This window comes from Erithacus rubecula (genome assembly GCF_903797595.1).
Source record: "Erithacus rubecula genome assembly, chromosome: 11".
Taxonomy (NCBI): Eukaryota; Metazoa; Chordata; class Aves; order Passeriformes; family Muscicapidae; genus Erithacus; species Erithacus rubecula.
In genome coordinates, this window is record NC_136663.1 from 22,523,939 (window position 1) to 22,542,091 (window position 18,153).

General features: G+C 48.9%; 1 protein-coding gene across 1 annotated transcript in view; it reads right to left on the reverse strand.

The window, feature by feature from the left end:
• The window catches only part of GPC1 (glypican 1), a 177,725-nt gene extending 159,931 nt beyond the window's left edge, over positions 1 to 17,794 (reverse strand). The window contains exon 1 of the mRNA XM_079315554.1: positions 17,293 to 17,794. Within this exon, the coding sequence (XP_079171680.1) occupies positions 17,293 to 17,449 (157 nt within the window). The 5' untranslated portion in view covers positions 17,450 to 17,794. The remainder of the gene's footprint in view (positions 1 to 17,292) is intronic.
• Between the last annotated feature and the right edge of the window lie 359 nt (positions 17,795 to 18,153).

Below are 18,153 nucleotides of genomic sequence, written 5' to 3' on the forward strand. Positions count from 1 at the left end.
GCAGCACCTCCTGCACCTGGGGACACATGGAGGTGTCACATCAGAGATCTGTGCACCAGGCTGCAGGAGGAATTGGAGGACTGGAGTCATGAGCCAGCTTTCCTTTCCAACTCCATACCCCACGTGGCAGGCCAATATTCCTTCTTGCTGAAGAAGGAATGAACACAGGCAACTCAATTATCAACAAAGGATCAGTTAAATTAGTGTAGAAAACAAAAGATCAGGACAGGCAAGCCTGCATGGATAGTGAGTTTCTTGCTGTATTAAACTCACCAGGATATCCCATTGCTCTGCCTTTTTCTACATGAATTTTCCAAAACTATTTTTAAGCCTCCACAATCATGTTTCTTTACCAAGCAGCATCCTTTCCTGCTGCCTCAAAACTAAATCTGCCCAACACACATGCCTGAAAATAAGAGATAGGCCCTGAGTATCTGTCACTTGAGTGGTTAGCTTAGATTGTTTTTAATAGTTTGTGGTACTCATAACTGGTTTTAAACTGACAGGGTAAAGTGATAAAAGAGTAAGATCTGTGTTTCTGAGCTCACATCAAAGAAGAGCTTTAAAGAACCACTAAAAAGGCTGTCAAAAAGAAAGGAAGGCTTTACCTAGCAGCCTAACAAAACAAGCTTCAAAAAATGAGAAATAGTGTCCCAAAACAAATGAACCAGAGAGGGAAAATGTTAGTAGAAAAGTAAATATTTAACAGGCCCAGGAGAAAGACAAAAAAGCTTGGGAAAAAAAGAAAAACCTGATCATGAGAGAAATGGTTTTTGCTGCAGAAAGAAAGGATGGCCATAGGATTTGGAAGTACTCACTGTTCTTTTCTGCACTACTGACTACGTTAGAGTCATCAACCTGAGCTCAGCTCAGTTACACCACACAGAGCCTTCAGATTATTCACTCCCTGACACCAATTTCTCTTACAAGGCTTCTTTAAACTTCCCTTTGTACCCCCAGCTTTTTAGCTGCCATCAGCAACCCTCAAGGTTTAGCCCTGGGAGACAATGCAGAGGCCTCCCCATGCAAGGATTAATGGCACTCCACAAAGAAGTGCAGACACATGAATTATCCACAGATCTGTCACTCTCCCAGAGCAGTGTGAGACAGGTGCACACACCCACAGCCCCTGGAGGTGTCCTAGGGATGAAGGGCAGCAGCCAGCAGCTTTTCTGGGTGCTTCCCTCTGGATCTGTGATGCACAGAGTGGCAGCAGCTCTCACAGCTCCCTGTGCTCAGTGCTGAGCAGTCCCAGAGCAGATGGTGCTGGGGCTTATACCTGGAGCAGCCCTCAGCAATCTCAGCAATGTGTTCTGATGTGCACTTCCCCTAAATTGTCTCTGCCATTCCCTAAGCAGGAACTCAGTGGATAAGCAGCTCCTCAGGCACTTGGCTCAAAGGGAGTCCATCATCCAATTCCAGTAAGCACTGCTCAGCAGGGATGCAAAAAGAGGTTTTGGCAGCACCCACTGCTGCTGCCAGCCAGCATCTTCCAGGTGCTCAAGTCACTCCAAGCAGCTCAATTTCCCCTCTCAAGTTGCACCACTACAGCTATCTGATGTTGTCCCCTTTCTCCAGGCAGCCCTTACAGAAAAGAAAATGCAATCACTTCCCCAAATCTTGAATTGTCTTTTGAATGCAACTCCTCCTCAGAATTAGGCTTATTAATAAGAGCCCTTTATGGATTCATCCAAGTGAAGAACAGCTGGGCAGGTACAAGGGCTTTTCTAGTTCAAAAGGGAGAAAAGTGCTGTTTTATACAGTGGGAGATGAACTTACAGAGCTTGCTGCCATGGCACTTTGTGGGCAGACCTTGTCCAGCAGGTTTAAAAAGATATTAGATAATATTCATGGACAAAAGGCCTGTGAAGGACTGGGCAGAGATGTACCCCTGATATCCCCTCTGGAGAAGCTGTGGATGACCTAGTCAGACATTTCTTACCTCCCTGCAGGGCACACAAGCCCCTCACACACCACTCCAGAGCAAGAGCCAGCTCCCTGTGGACCAACCAGACAGCACAGATGGTACCTGAAGAGCTCAGCAGCTCTGGAGCCCTGCTTCTGTACCATCAGGAAATACACAGTCCAAAGCACAGGGTGGGAGACACTGTAGAGGAAACCTAGCTCTGAGTTGTTGTCCCCTTGCTCAAGTTTCTTTTGCACACACCAAAATCTGAATCCTTGCCTCAGCTGGGTGGGTCAGCCCAGCAGTGAGCCCAGGGGTTGCAGGCCACACCAGCACCTCCACATGCAATGGGAGAGGGAAACAAATCACCCAATACATGTCAAATTTTATGCCAACTTGATGTGTTGCGTGTGTGATGACTGCAGAAACCAACCTGGGTAATTACAGCCATCTGCACCCATTACTACCATTTGTGTGTGTATTCATAGAAACTGCACATTAGTTAGGCATGCCATTGCACAAACATATTAACCAGCTAATTAATTAAAAGAACAGACCTTCTCTGCTGAGGAGGAGCCCATCACCCACTAATCAGAAGAATATATTTTCTCCATCTGTTAGATCACTTGCTCCCTCCCCAAGGTCAGCAGGGAAGATGCAGCTGGCCTGCAGCCCCCAGAAAGCTGTGCTGGGGTGCTGAGCATTCTGTCTAAGTGACTGCCTTTGTGCAGCAAGGCTCCAAGACCATGGCTGCTTCTGGAAACATGACCATGGCACTCCCACAGTGCCTCTGGATTACCTCAGGTGACCTCTGGATTAGACACCAAGCATCCTTCCACCCTCCCAGTGCTCATTTGCCAACCACAGGGGGCTCACTGCATGCCCCTAACAGGGCACATCCCATAAAACCCCTCCTGCCAAGCTGGGCCCTCTTCTGCCTCCTGTTTCCACAGCAAACTCCCAAAGCAACAGCAGATTATAAATACACAGGGGATGGCTGTGCCCCAGTGCTTCCCTGACATATGGTTCTATCTTCAGTCAGAAACTCTGCATTTAAATTTAGGGATGGAGCAGGAGGTTAGGTTTCAAAGTTCCAAGATAAATCCCCTGGGAGGAAGCAATGAGGCCAGATTTCTGTCCCTGCAGTGCAGATGGGAGCAGGGAGTCTGTTCCAGGGAGCCTGAGGGGCTGTGCCCTGCTCCTCAGCTCTTTGAAGGCTGGTGGAGCTCCAGCCCCTGTACCAGCTGCTGCTACTCCAGCCCTGATGGGGCAGTCACAACTCCTGCTGAACACCCAGACTGTGGCTACAAAAATATGGCTCCAGCTGCTGCCTCAGAATAACTCCTATGACAGCAAAGGGCTGCAGTATCTCTTCAGGGTGCACCAGTGCCTCCATCAGCTCCCCCTCCCTTTCAGAACAAGTGTTTGTGTGAAGGGTAACAAGCTACAGACCCAACAGCTCTGGCCATTTTTCACTTGTGATGAAAAAGGAACAAGTAAGTTTCAAATCATTGTGAAATATTTGTGAAACAAGCCAACCCCCTCCTTCCTGCACACACGAACTGCAGTGCTGAAGAAGTTACTACAATCCAATAAAGCATAAAATGCTTACCCTGCTCATAGACAAGTTCAAGACAACCCCACAGTAGATTTAACTTCGGTTTTCCTAAAGCTAGAGAAAATTTTTTGTCTTTATGAATTTTTTTAAAAGGAAAAAAATAATTTCCAATGCTCCCAGATGTGGAGACAGGCTGCAGCTGAGGGTGCTCAGTCAAGAGGGACCTGTGCAAATACTGCCCTTAGAGCATCCCAATTGTTGATCTGATCACACTTGTCAGGAAGTCTTCTGGTATCTCCTGCCCAGCCCTCTCATTCTACAGCTCCAGAGGTGTCCTAAGCTCTGCAAAAACCCCAAAACACCAGGGTGTAGCTCCTGCCTGTGCTCCTCTGAACTGCTGCAAAGCACCCAGGGCAGGACCAAGGGCAGAAGCAAGGGACCACAACCCACAGGCACTTGGATCATTTCTAGATGATTCTGCTGGACCACATCACCATCACTGCACGTGTTCAGCACACAGGCACTTTTCTCACACTCTTCTCCAAGCACAGACATTTTTGCTGCTCTGCAAAGCACCAAATTATGTGCTTAATTAATCATGAATCCATGATTTGGTCCAGTGCCTTCTGAACTAATGAAAAATGCCCTCAAAGAAACTGCATTTAAACGTGGTCTGAGCAATGCTGTCTTGCCCCTCTCCTCTGCAGGAGGCACAGAGGCAGGACAAGCCTTTTGGAAAATTTTGCTCCCAGCCCCAGGAACTGCTCCCTGGGCAGAGTTATCCTCTCCTTGTGCCTTCTGACCACCCAATGCTGCATCCAAAACCCATCCAAACAAAACCTGCCACCCCAGATCCCTCAATCATCTGAGAGGCAGCAAACATGCTGAGTTAAGTGCAAGGTAAGCAGTATTTTTATTTGGTTAATTAAAATTGCTCATCAAATGAAAACAAAGGAGTGATTTACTGCAGAACTGGTACAGGTAGTTGTTGCATAAGTACATTCCTGCATATTTGGCTACATTAGGAGTATTTTTTTAATTAACAGTTTCTCCTTGGCTAAAGCAAGCCATAGAAAATAAAGAAAGAGAAGTTTCACACAAAGATACTGCCGAATCCCTCAACTGCCAGCTACTTTTTTTTTCTGCAGGGAGGATTTTAAATTAAAAGCAGATTGCCTTCATTAGCGTTACCAGAAGCCATGGAACTGCCAAAGCTGACAGAAACACAACTGTGATTTGCAGATTTGGCAAGTGCCATTTTCTCTTTCTGCAATGTGGGTAATATCATTTGTGTTAAAGGGCTTTCGTGGGGGACATTGCAAAAAAACAGCTCCTTCCCCAGGAGAGGAAAAAATATCTCCAGACCAGCAATTTAGTAATCTGGGGCTCTCAAGCTTTCTCTCCTTGTTAACTTTGCAAGAAAGTTCATTGCATTAAATTTGTGCTGAAAACGGTCAGACAGTGTGAGTGTTACAAACTGTCTTCTCCTGATGACTGAGCAGAATACAGTAGCAAGCCCAAAATAAACATTTCAACAGTGATCTTTGACACAGAGCCATACTCAAGCTTTCCATGACATGTTGCCAAACCCTCAGAAGCCATTCAGCACGGGTCTCACCAAAATCCCTATTTGCTTTACTTCATTTTAGCTGAAAAGGCTGATGATGGGAAAGTTACATTTCCACCGAGGGCAGCTGTGTCTGCAGGATTCATGCTCTGCTCCAGAGACCCAGCCTTGGTGATAAGGGGAAATTCTGGGTAGCATTTTCACTTTGGTTCCTGTGTGAATAGCTGCAGAGCAGAGGGGGGGATGCATGAAGGGATTCTATATACTCTGCTCCCCTCCCCAGTGTATCAGCCTCCCCCAAATCCTGCTGTCCAGGCTCAGCAAGCAAACTTAAGATAGATAACAGAGGTGATAAAAACCACACAGGTGATTTCAGTTTGTGTTAGATGTGACAGCAGTCAACTGGTTTTGGGGCTGAACTGAGCTGCTGATGTGAAAACAATGGAAATTACAAGATGGAGAAGCAAGAGAAATGGGTAATGTCCTAAAGAACCCAGATGCTCAGCAGCATGGCCCTGGAGACCACAGCACCCCCGAGTGAATGAAGGATTTATTCCCCCAGCTGCAGCCAGAATGGGGAGGTCTGAACACACTGCTGAACTCTGCAGGAAGCAGAACAACACAGCATTACCACAGTCACAAATGTAAAGTCTGTCTACAGCAATTAGGATTGTGCTACATGTGATTTATTAGACACTGTCTTATAATCAAGACTAAAATAGCTGCCTACATTGCAGTCACCAATTTCTTAACTCTCTAAAAATAAAGCAACAAATGCAATGCAGTGCCAGACATGGAACCAAGTGGAATAATCAACCTCCCTGGAGCCTGCAAAGGTAACCACAGTGTGTGTGCCTGCTGGTAACCTTCAATCCAGCCTGGAGCTGAACACCCAGTGACTCTGCAATTTTGGTTTGTACCTTCAAAAGAACCAGCGAAGCCAGTTCTGTCTCTAGCCCAATTCTGCTTCACCACATAGCAAACAGACTTCATTATCCATTGAGCTGAACACTAAGTGACGAGTTAACAATAATTAAACTGAAAAGAGACACAGATTAGAGGAATTTATTATTCCCTGATCTGCAAAGCAAATTGTTTGGATACCTGCAATCAATGAGTAATGATGAAACAGAATAAAACCCCAACAAACCAAAGAGGCAACAACAGGCTCATAAAAATCTGTTCAGTAAGGCCCATGTATCTTCCTTAGCTGAACAGCATTTTAATCAACAAATCCCTCTGTCTTTATGCACCACGAGATCAGAGGCAGAATGTGGCCCAAAATTATCCAGTTACTGTTTATTATTCATGTATCACAGGACTGATGAAGATTTATGGTCCCATTGTGCTTAGCACTGTATAGTGAAATTCAGGGAAATAGTGAGAATCAGTACTCCAAGACGTTATAATTCAAAGACAAATTACAAAAACAAGGTATTGTAATTTAAAGACAGTAATGAACAGATGGGGATTGGAGATTTAGACAGATAAAGCAACTTGCCCAAGGTCATGCCAGACACATGTGCCAGAGCAGAAAATTTAACTGATCTCTGGAGTACCAGCACAGGATTTTACTCATGTAGGAAAATGCTGTTGCTCCTCTTTGATTTCACTAGATGTCATATTTCATAAGCTAATAAATAAGTCCAAAAATTGCTAATGTTACATGGCAGTACTGGAAGGATTTTCTTTCATCCCTCCCTCTTCAGAAGACCATCATTAACAAACATTCTGTCTACACCTACACCTGATCTGGCACAATTACAGCATTTGCACAGAATCACAGAAAAATTCAACCCTTCAGGTCTTGTGCAGCCATCTAGCCCAACAGAACAAACTAGAGCAGCTGCTCCAGGGCCTGGTCCAGTCAAACTCTGAGTATCTTCAAGGATGGAGATGACAATCACAGCACCTCTCTGCACTCCTGTGCCTGTGTTCAACCACTCAGGTTGAAAATGTCTTTCCATGTATGAAATGAGAATTTCCCCAGCTCCAGCTTGTGTCCACCACCTCCTGTCCTGCAGCAAGTCCAGCTCTCTCCTCTGTTCCCACACACTGAGTGCTTGCAGGCAGCAATGGGATCTCCTCTAGCCCTCTTTCTCCTGGGCTTCACTTGGACAAGCCCAGAGTTCAGTACTGCCCCTTGGGCACACTCAGCCCCCAGCAGCAGCTCTGGCTGTGCCAGAGCAGCTCCACTGGAGCTGTCCCTGTCCTGGACAGAGGCCCTGAAATGGGGCATCATGCTCCAGATGCCACCGCACACCACACTGTAAGGCACTTCACACCATTTTTTAAAATACAGGATGCCAACACCTATTTTTTTTCCTATCAGTTACTGTATTTTTATGCATTTTACACTACAGAAACCCTGCAGCCTCCAGTTTACAGCACAACACAGGAACATTGTTTTTGCCCACCACTTGTGGACGTTTGCAGTTCCAGGGGTCTCAGCATATGCAGGCACACCACTGCTCCCATAAAGGACTCTGCAAAGGGACATTGCACAATCTTTTTTTGTAGCTGGCAAAAAGGATAGCCAGGTCAGCCTGAGTGATGTAAAGTGCTCAAAATATATCAGTGACAGCAGGATAACATAAGACACCGTGCTGTCGGACACATATACATCAGCAGATACATTTAGGAATTTCAGTCCTAAAACCTGTCACACAGTGTTTTGCTAACAGTGAAAAATATTTAATTTACGACTGTGACAGGAGATCTCTTCAGTGCAACACAAACAGTAGCAGCAGTGTTACTAATTAAACCAAAACTCAAGCTCCCAGACAGCTGATCTAGGATAGTGGGAGAAGTGATACTGCATTTCAACACAGTGGCTTTCTCTCCTGGTTTACAAGTAAAATGTGCTGCCTGTCAAAAGGTGTTTGCTCTCTGTTTATTTTAAGAATAAAGTCACAGCTTAAGCTTAACTTATTTATATTTGCTGGCACCTGTGAAGATTTACTAATAAAAATTTCATTTTGATTAGTTCTGCAGAAGTCCTATCAACATTTGGTTTAGGTTTCCCCTGAATGTCCTGCCCTAAGGAGCAGCATGATCATTCCACTTGGCCATCCTGATACAAAAGGCTTGGCACAGAGACATTTGGGGCTTGAGTGATCCCACAGCTGAACAGTGCAGGACACATGCACATGGCAAAACAAGCTGTCCCCATGCTGCTGTTCAGATGGGACAAACCAGCTGGGTGTCAGAGGCAAGCTCTGCATGCCAATGGCACTTTTACACCAACTGTGGAAGCAGAGCAGCGAGTCCCAGTGTTGGGATGAGCCATTCCTCCATTTATGGATGCATCCAGAGCCACACCAAGCACAGGTATGTGCTACATCAAAATACAGGGCTCACATCGTGCCCCAAAGAGCACTTTGCCTGCATGGGAGGTGTGGCACAGGGCACACGGCCAGGCAACACTCACCCCTCACAAGCTCAGCATGTGGCCACCACAACCTGCATAAGTTTGTGTTTTGGGCACAGAACAGACCTGCCACCATCACAGAACTGTTTAGGTTGCTAAGATCATCGAGCCCAGTTGTTAACCCAGCACTGCCAAGCCCACCACTTGCAAAAGTCAAACTGAACACTTCTCTGACCTGCCCCAGGCTCTTCCCAAGGTCTCCTCCACACCAATCCCCCAGCACACAACAGCTGGGACACTGCTGCAGCCACTGCCGTCAATGGATGGGGCACAGACAGGGGCAGCCTGCAGCTGAGTCCCTGGGATTCCTATCCACAGGCTCCCACTATTGTGCAGCCCTTCCTCAAATTCACAGCAGATGAGTCCCTTAGCTATGCTTTGGCCTTGAGAACCTCTCAAATAAAAATACCAACCTCCTCCTCCTCCCTCATCATCCCTGAGACCTCCCACAAATGCAAGGGGAGAGAGAGAGGGGTTCTTTGGTATTCTGTCACAAAGCCAAACAGATGTTTGTAAAAATCTAAACTGGTTCTACAACTGTTTTAAACCCTGGCAGCTGTGCACAGCGAGCAACTGCACTGGGGGAGAAGAGCACTGCTCCCACATCCAGGGACTGGAGTTTAATAAACCAAACTTCCCCTGACTTACTCAAGCTCTCTCGTTCCAATTTAGCGTTTATGGCAGAGTAAGCTGCTGAAACACAAAAAGTGAAGCAGCATTTCCAGCTCCATGGTGAAAATTTGCATGCAGATGGGGACTAGGAGCAGCCCTCCCTCGTGCCAGACCCAGGCAGCAATTACAGCACCCAGTGTGCAGCACACAGCTTATCTGGGGAGGAACAGACACACTCTGGGACAGCAGCCCTCTCTCAAAAATCTGTTGTGCTTGGCACTCACTTCAGGATCAATTATACAATGAAATCACTGCAAACCTCACTGCAGCAACCTGAACTGTGAGCAGAAGAGACTGAAGTGGCCTCTTTATATCTGTATTTTTTAAAAATTTAAAATTAATGGCAATTTCTGGAAGCGCTTTTATTACGTTTTTATTTGTGAAAGAAAATTACAGCTATGGATTTCTAAAATATTCATATTTGAAAGATATGCCCATCCAACTGAATTATACAGGATAGTTTTACAATCCTATAAAATACTAATTTTTTGCAAGCCAAAACTATTTGTCATAGAGTATTTGCATTTTAGTAATATAAAAGATTGACTGTCTACATAAGCATTACCATGTTCCTCCCCAAAACCACAGCAAAACTTCTGTTGTTGTTTTCTTCTCTTTTTTATACTTCAGAAGAATGCATGGCAATTGAAAAACTGGTTTTACTCATGTTGCTAGCACAGGAGCCTGTAACAGCTGGGTAATTCTGTATTTCTGATTCACGCTGCACTATACAGAAAGGCACATAAAATCAAATTAGTTTTATAATTTCTATATAGGCTACACAGTTGTGTTGAGTGTAGTTTTTTACAACTCAGAAGCCAGAGCATTGTAAAAAACTGTCACAGTGCTCTGCATATTTGAACTTTTAGAAAGAAAAGTTTTCCTCCATATCTGAAGGATTCCAAGTGAAACAGGAACACATTGCTGGGCAGAAGTGACTGGCCAAGCTCACAGCCCTGTCACGTTCAGACAAGCATTTTAAGTGTCTGCAGTCTAAAGCTTCATTATTTTTTGCAGAACAATCTGGCAACGGAGGTAACCCGATTCCCTGGGAATCAAATGTTACTTAAAGACAGGTTTCACCTGTCAGGGATAAAACATTTTCTGAGCAACAAAGTGTTAGGGTACACAGACATCAGAGGAGAGGGGTCTGTCCTTCACAGCTGACAGAGTGGAGGAAATTCCCTGCTCTCACTGAGTTTTGAATTTTATCTATTTTTGGTAACTTTGAGGGGAATTATTCTAATGCAATGGCAGCTACAGCAGTGTTGCACAAGCAAACTACAAAACACGGTGGAATAACCTTCAAGCAAGTACTGTGAGGGTTCCTACAAGCTTTAGGGTCTGCCTTCCCTGGGTCTCTCCCCATCAGGATGGGGCACACAGCCATCAGTAAGACACAGGCAGCAAAACAAGTGTCACTTTTTCCCCCAGGTAAATTTGAAGATGAAGAGATTGTTATGGACCTGCTCCAGGCCACCATCCCTTCACAAGCTGTCCTCTCAACCTCTCCTTCCTTCTCACATCTGGGAGTCAGTACTTGAAGGAAAATTGAAAAAGAAGGCCCAATATTAACCTAACTTACAGAGGTAGAAAGGAGTGATTTAGGATTTTCAGAAAAAATCTCTGCAACAAGTTCAGAAGGGGAGATGAAAGCTGAGGAGAGCACTTGATGGCGACTTTCCTGCCACCCAACCAGAGGCAGCACGTCCAGCCCCTCTCAGTGAATTAACAATGAGCAAAAGCTCCTGCAGAGGAAGAGAAGGTGACTCTAGGACACTGCAGGGACATGGGAGGCCCCTGCCTGTGCCCAGGGCAGGATCTGGATGTGCTTCCATCAGAGACACCCAGGACAGGATAGGACACCTCTCTGCAGGGGCTGCGGGCACAGCTTCCCCGAGCAGGAGCAGCAGGAGCACTCACCACCCTGGGGGAAAGCAGCACTCCTGTCTGCAGGCAGCACCTGCCCTGCCACACCAGCCAGGCAGAGCCAGCTGTGTGCTGTTTTGACAGTATCCCCTCCCTGGGGCTACCTGCCTGCCTGCTGCATGTACACAGAAGCATCCCATGGGGCAAAGAAACCCAATATACAGAAACATGTAGCATTCAGCAGGGACCCGAGCAGCAAACAGAAATTAAAGCTGTTTTCCCCAAGGAAGCCTGTGGATTTCCACAGAATTGACATGTCTATTTCCCTGGTCTTCCCCTGAAATTCTCAGTTGAATGCTGGAAGCAAATACAAAATTTCTCCTTGTGCCAGTGACACCTATCAGTCACTCCCCCAACTACCCTGCTCCTCACATCCACAACCCCTCAAGACAAGCAGGAGGAACACAAGCTGCTGCCACGGGACCAGAACTGGCCCCAGCCACACAGTGCTGAGACTACTGCAGACAGCAGGGTCAGGATACTGCTCAGACCAACAGCTCTCTGAGGCTGGAACCATCCTTTCATCCTGCCTTCCCCTGCCATACTGTGCCTAATGCAATTTGATGCTGCAATAAAAATAGATGATCCTCAACCCCCCTGCCCAGCCCATGGACACTGGTGGGTCAGGCACAGAGCCCGTGCTCAGCTGCTGCTCCTGGACAGGTGCTCCAGGGCCTCTGTTTCTCTGCTCTCAGTTATCATTGTTGTGACCTACAAGGAAAAACCTCTGGCTTTAAATACACATTTTTGATAACAAAGTTACCAGCTCCTGCCTTCGGCTAACTCAAAGGACACTTAATTATTGAAGTCACCCAGAGGAATATATCTATCTGGTCCCCTCCACGTGAGACAATTGTACTGAAAACAACAGAACATTAAACCAACTGTTTTACAATCGCTGCCAAAAACCACACACCTCCCATCAAGCCCATCCAGAGAACCCAGACACTGACTGACTGATAAATAAATCAGGGCACTTGCAGGGCAGGAGCAGGAAAAGGGGAGATGAGGTGAGCTCTGCAGTTTCACGTGGTGGTGTTGGTGGGTGTCTCCAGCTATACATCCATGCAAATTTTCGGGAAAAAGAAATAGCAGGCTTTTGCTTCACCAACAAAAGAAGCTGTTGAAATAGGAGGTTTTTTTCAGACACAGCTGATAAGGATAATTACGTGGTGGAGAGCTTAGTCATCCATCTCCCAGCGACAGAGGAGCAGATTCTCCCGACAATCCGGGGCGCAGGGCTCTGCGGCGGCGGCAGGAGGGTCCCGGGCCGGGAATGCCGCTAGAGGGCAGCGCGCGGAGCCGGGAGGCGGCTGGGAGCGCTCGGGGCGCGGGGCGAACCGCGCTCACACCGCTCACACCCCGCGCTCACACCGCGCACACACCGCGCACACACCTCACCCCGCTCACACACCGCTCACACACCGCGCACACACCGCGCTCACACCGCGCACACACCGCGCACACACCGCGCACACACCGCGCACACACCGCTCACACACCGCTCACACACCGCTCACCCACCGCGCACACACCGCGCTCACACCGCGCTCACACACCGCGCACACACCGCGCACATCCTGCGCTCACACCGCTCACACACCGCTCACCCACCGCGCACACACCGCGCTCACACCGCTCACACACCGCGCACACACCGCGCACACACCGCGCACACACCGCGCACATCCCGCGCTCACACCGCGCTCACACCGCTCACCCACCGCTCACCCACCGCTCACCCCCTCCCGCCGCAGCACCTGCCCGGCGCAGGAACAGCACCGTTCCCTGTGTTCTGCCTCGTCACAAAAAGCGCCCTAAGCCCAGCACGCCACAAAGGCCATTCTGATCTGCCCCCAACCAACTCGGTTTATTCACGGGATGCTGTTGCGTCTGGGAATCCCTCCTGCCCCGAGGAAATACAACCCAAATGGAATCACCAAAAGTGCTGGATCAACGGAGTTCCCCTTTTAGTCATGGGTGACAGATCTTTCCGTGGGAATGGAGGAGCCCCAGATTTTGTGTTTCAAGCCACAGATGTAGGGTTGTCCCACTTTGGAAGTGCCAGCAGCTGAAATACCCTCCAAGATGGGGTTTCACTACCCCCTTCCAAGAGCCTGATCAAGTCCCAGCTGGTTGCCAGACCTGTTCTCTACTTAGATAACATTTTTCTAAAGGGCTCCAACATATACACTTGGCAATGTTTTCAACACAAAACCTAATTAAACAGCCTAAAAGGACCAAAAGGTTTAAAAATTTGTTCTGATTCCTTTCAGCTGAGGAGCCAGGGAAGGATCTGCATGAGATGTGTGACCAGACAGGCAGCCTGGCAAAGTCCAGCTGCCTTTTTTCTGTACCATCCTCTTCTTTGGCTGCCCTGCACCCACTGTCCATGTCAACAAAATCAACCTAACAGCAAGACAAGTCTAGGAAGGATTAGTCTCAGGAATAAACAAACCAAAGCAGAAGTCCAAAGCAAACAGAAGACAAGGGCCAAGCACATTCACATCAAATCACAACCCTCAGGTTTCTCCAGTCCCTGAGGGAACTAGCTCTGCTCGAGGCACTGGGGAGCACCCACCCAACATCAGTAACCCCAAAACACTCCCACAAGTCAGAGAAAGCTGGATATCCCCCCACAGGGCCATATCTTGTGGTATAGGCTCACTCTCTTATATCCCAAGCCACAGTGTGAGCCTAAGAAAAGCAGTCCCCAACCCAGGCACTAAGAAGCACCCCTAGAGCAGGGTCTGTCTCCCCTTCAGTCCCCAGAGCAGGGGACCTGCAGTGGGGTGATGGAGTCTGGGCAGCAAGAAGGTGAGACAGTAAAAACAGTTGCTGCCTCCAGAAGACTCAAGAGGGAACAGAAAAACTGGAAGTTCTCAAATTGGTTTCCCATATTTTGTAGCAATCAGAGAAAGGGGGTGTGGGTCATCCAAAAGGAGAGTGGGAACACTCTCCAACATGCAGGAAAGCTGTGATCAAGTTAGTAGAACTTCTGATAGGAGCAATTGGTGAAACTTTCCCAAACTCAAGGAGTAGAGGGCTTTCCCCCAGCATTAGAAACTTTCTTGTAGGCAGATCTTCACCTGAGACTCCGGGTGCATGGCTATCTGTCAGGATTGCTAGCATGAGCAGACACTGCTCCCATGCTTGGGAATTTTGCCATTGACTTCAAAGCACTGAGATAGAACACCTTGTGTATTCCCTAAACACACTTAATAACAGCACCTGACACATTTAAAGTGCTTAGACATGTTAAAGGCATTGTACAACATTAGCAAAAAACCAGGAAACCCTGTCTAGGTGGTTCATGAGAAATCTGGTATGCCAAGAGTCTATCCCTGCATCAGATGCTTATCTATTAGCCAGCTAATAACTGTGACTGCTCCTCCAGCTCATCTGCACAGCCACAAGCAGGGACTACCTTCTGGTGAGCTGTGGAGACACTAGATTATTCATGATCCTCTTCAATCCTAACTAAGAATTCAGATTAGAAGGTGTAAAGCATGCAGTAAGTGCTCTAAACCCAACACAAACACAGCCAAGCTCAGTCTGAGTCAGAGCCTGCATGCTGGGAGCTGGCTGAACTCCTTCTGCAGGGCAGCTCTGGGGGTGCAGGCACTGTGTGGTTTGGCTCCTGGGGCTGGGCTGTGACACCAACACACACCAAGCAGTGCCTGCAGCCAGGTGAAGGCAGCCAGGAGCACAGCAGCACACTGGGGGAAAGGCTATAGGGCTAAGAAATTAATGTCACCCTTTGCTTCAGGGCAAGCAATAGAGAGAAGGAACAGCAAAGTCCCCTTGGAGAGGGACAAAGAGAAGGGCTTTTGTCTCCAGACAGCTCAGAAATAAAATAAAAACAGGGTTCACGGGGTAGCTCTTAAAACATGGAGAAGACCACCATCAGGAAAGCTGAGCACAGATCCAGCTGGACACAACACTGAACCAACTTCATCAACATCTCTTAACTTAGCCAAAAGCTGCCCAATCACAGAATCGCCAAAGTTGGAAGAACCCTTCAATATCATTTCATCCAGTCATCAACCCAGCACCACCATAACAACCCTTTATCCACAACTCCAAGCAACTCCACCACCTCATCCTAATGCATGGCTACTCTTGCACTGAACATTTTTTCCTACTATCTAATCTGAACTTGCCCTGGCACAACCTAAGTTGTCCTCTCCTTTCACCAGAGATGTGGCAGCAGACACCTGCCCCTCCCCAGCTGTGGATGCATTCACAGGTGGCAGTGGTGTAACCTGACAAGGCTTCATGCAGGTGACAACCCCCATGGTCAGCTAGCTGAATTGCTGCCACTGAAACCAGCCTGCAGCAAGGGGCAAATGTGGAATTGTGAGCTGCATGATCCTGTACTTGGTACACGTGGGGACACTGCAAGGAGGGTCTCAAGACTCCTCTTCTTGAATTGGCACCAACCTGCACAGCTGCTGAAAAGCATCGAGGATACACAGCACTGTGCCATGTCAGGCCATTCCTAAGGTTGTATCTACACTCACTGATGTTTTAACTGCACTGGGCAAGTAAAACGAGACAAAAATGCATTTCTGAACATGCATCAGTCAGGAGGTAATTACCAATGAAAATCATCAAGTCTGGTTGCCGTTTTAAACACCAGGCTAATGGTAGCAGCAGCAGGTTTATGTCTGGGACCTTCTTCCTCCAAGCACTCCTTCATACTACTTTCCATGTGGTATTCCTCAAGTTTTCATGGCATTTATCTGCAGAGTTCCCCCTGTCTACAGTAACAGCCAGAGATGGCCAGTTTGATACCAGAATTTTAATTTTTTAATTTACTGTGGTGTGAGACCTCCAGTGTGTATGCTCATACCAACACACAGCAGGAAACAAAACTCCTGAAAATCTGTGTCCTGACACTTCTGAAGCCTCAACAATTTGCAGGTACGAGATGTTTTAGTGTCTGCAAAATGTGATACTTGTAACCACAGCTGGGACTGCCCCGTGGTACTACCCCTGTGCACAATGCTGCAGCCACCTCCAGCAGTGTTTGTAAACATTCAGCATTCCAAGAACTTCCCACTCGAAATACCACAGCTAATGTATTCACATCTGCAATAATTAGATGCAAATTTATAAAAAGCCACTTTCTTGCTCAACTGAAGGACTATTCTATTAATAGTGATGTTCAAATCATTCTGAAACTCCCCACTGTTTAACTGTGAGCACTGCTCGTTTCACTTTGGAAATTTACTTTCAGTTGTAACTCGACAAAGAAGGTATTAATTTATTCACATTTATGAGGCATGTATATGGTTCAGCCTTCTCTATTCATAGGTCAGACAACAAATTGGTTTCTCTGAAAAATTACTTGATGAAATATTCAATATAAGGCATTGTGTAGCTTAGATGTGCACTACAAACTGCAGTTTTACCGGGGTGTCCCTGTAGATTGGCTCTGGCACGTACGCCTGCATGTTTTATGCTTTGTCTGAAGGGGGAAGCTCCCACAAGTGAGGAGAAGGCTCTTGGATACGGGTCACAAGTTGGTGTATCAAAACTTTGATGAGAATTCTAAAAAACCCTACAATGCATCAGCATATTTCCCCCAAGCCTTCAGAGGAAAAAAACCAAAACCAAACCAAACCAAACACAAACCAGACCCTGAATATTCTTTGCTATTTCAGTTGTTTTCAAAGAGGAAGAAATCGACCAGGATTTATCCAAAGCCAGAATGAAGGCAAGAGGACACACTCTAACCTAGGTTGCACAGGTTTCACGTTTGACACGGTCATTTTACTCGTGCTTTATTTTTAGTGAGTGGCAAACACCATTTACACGTTTGCTTCCCATCCAGAAGAAGATTTAAATAAATCGTCTCTCACAACCTTGTGGCATTTTCCAGCTCCGACACCAAAACCCTTCACACTCCGATCGTTCTGATTTCTGAATCAAAACCCCGAAACCCGTTTCAGCTGTACTCAGAACAGAAGCAACGAGACAATGAGAGAAAAGAAAGAACCACCACCGAGAGCACTCGGTGCGACCACCCCCCTCTCACGGCTCCGCTCGCATCGCGGCTGCCGGGGACAGACCCTTCCCAGCGCCGAGCGTGCGAGGGGAGCCCGGCTCGGGGAAACCTCCCCGCTCCGACTCTCGCCGCCCACGAGCCGAGCCAAACTCCAGCGTGGGGCGGCTGCGAGCCGTGCCGGGCATCCCCGAGCGGGGCACGGCCCCGCGGCACTCACCGGAGATCTCGGCCTGGGGCACGCCGCTGAGGCTGAAGCCCTTGGCTCCATACAGCTGCCGGACCTCGGCGCAGCTCCTCGCCTTGCTGCCGCTGTCACCGCGAGCCGGGGCGGAGGCGACACACAGCAGCCAAAATCCCCACGGGAAGACACGCATCCTTGTCCGCTGGCCCCGCCACCTGCCGTGCGAAGGGCAAAGCCAAGGTCCCGGTGCGCGGGGGCGGCCGGGGGGCGCGGGCTGCGGCCCCCAACGCGGGCAGCCCCGGCGGGACGGGCGGCGGGAGCGCGGCGAGCCCCGGCTGCCCGCGGCGAGCGGGAGAGGCTCCGCAGAGTTCGGCCGAGAGGGGCAGAGATCCAAGTTCGGCCGCGCCGCTTCAAAGCCCCGGAGCGAGAGCGCGCTGAGGGCTTTTGTTCTTAGCGCGGCCGCATCCCCGGGCAGTCCCGCCGCGATGCTGCCGGCTGCGGCGCCGCCGGGCCGGGCGGAGCGGGCGGGGCGGGGCGGGGGCGGGCTGCGGGGCTGCTCCGCGGCGGGGCCGGCCCGCCTGGGCTGGGCTGGGCTGGGCTGGGCTGGGCTGGGCTGGGCTGTGCCGGCACCGCTCCACCTGCGCGCCGAGCGGCGGCGGGGCGGCTCCGGGCGGGCAGGGCTTTCCCCGCCGGACGTGGCATCACGCGGCCCGCGCCAATCCCGCGCGGAGCGCAGCCCCCGCCCCGCCCCGAGCCCCCGCCGCGGGGCTGCGCAGCGCCCGGAGCCGCCGGAGCATCCCCGAGCTCAGCCCCGGCCGGGCAGGGTAGGGCACACACCGGTCCAGAGCATCCCCGAGCTCAGCCCCGGCCGGGCAAGGCACGGCACACTTGGTCCTG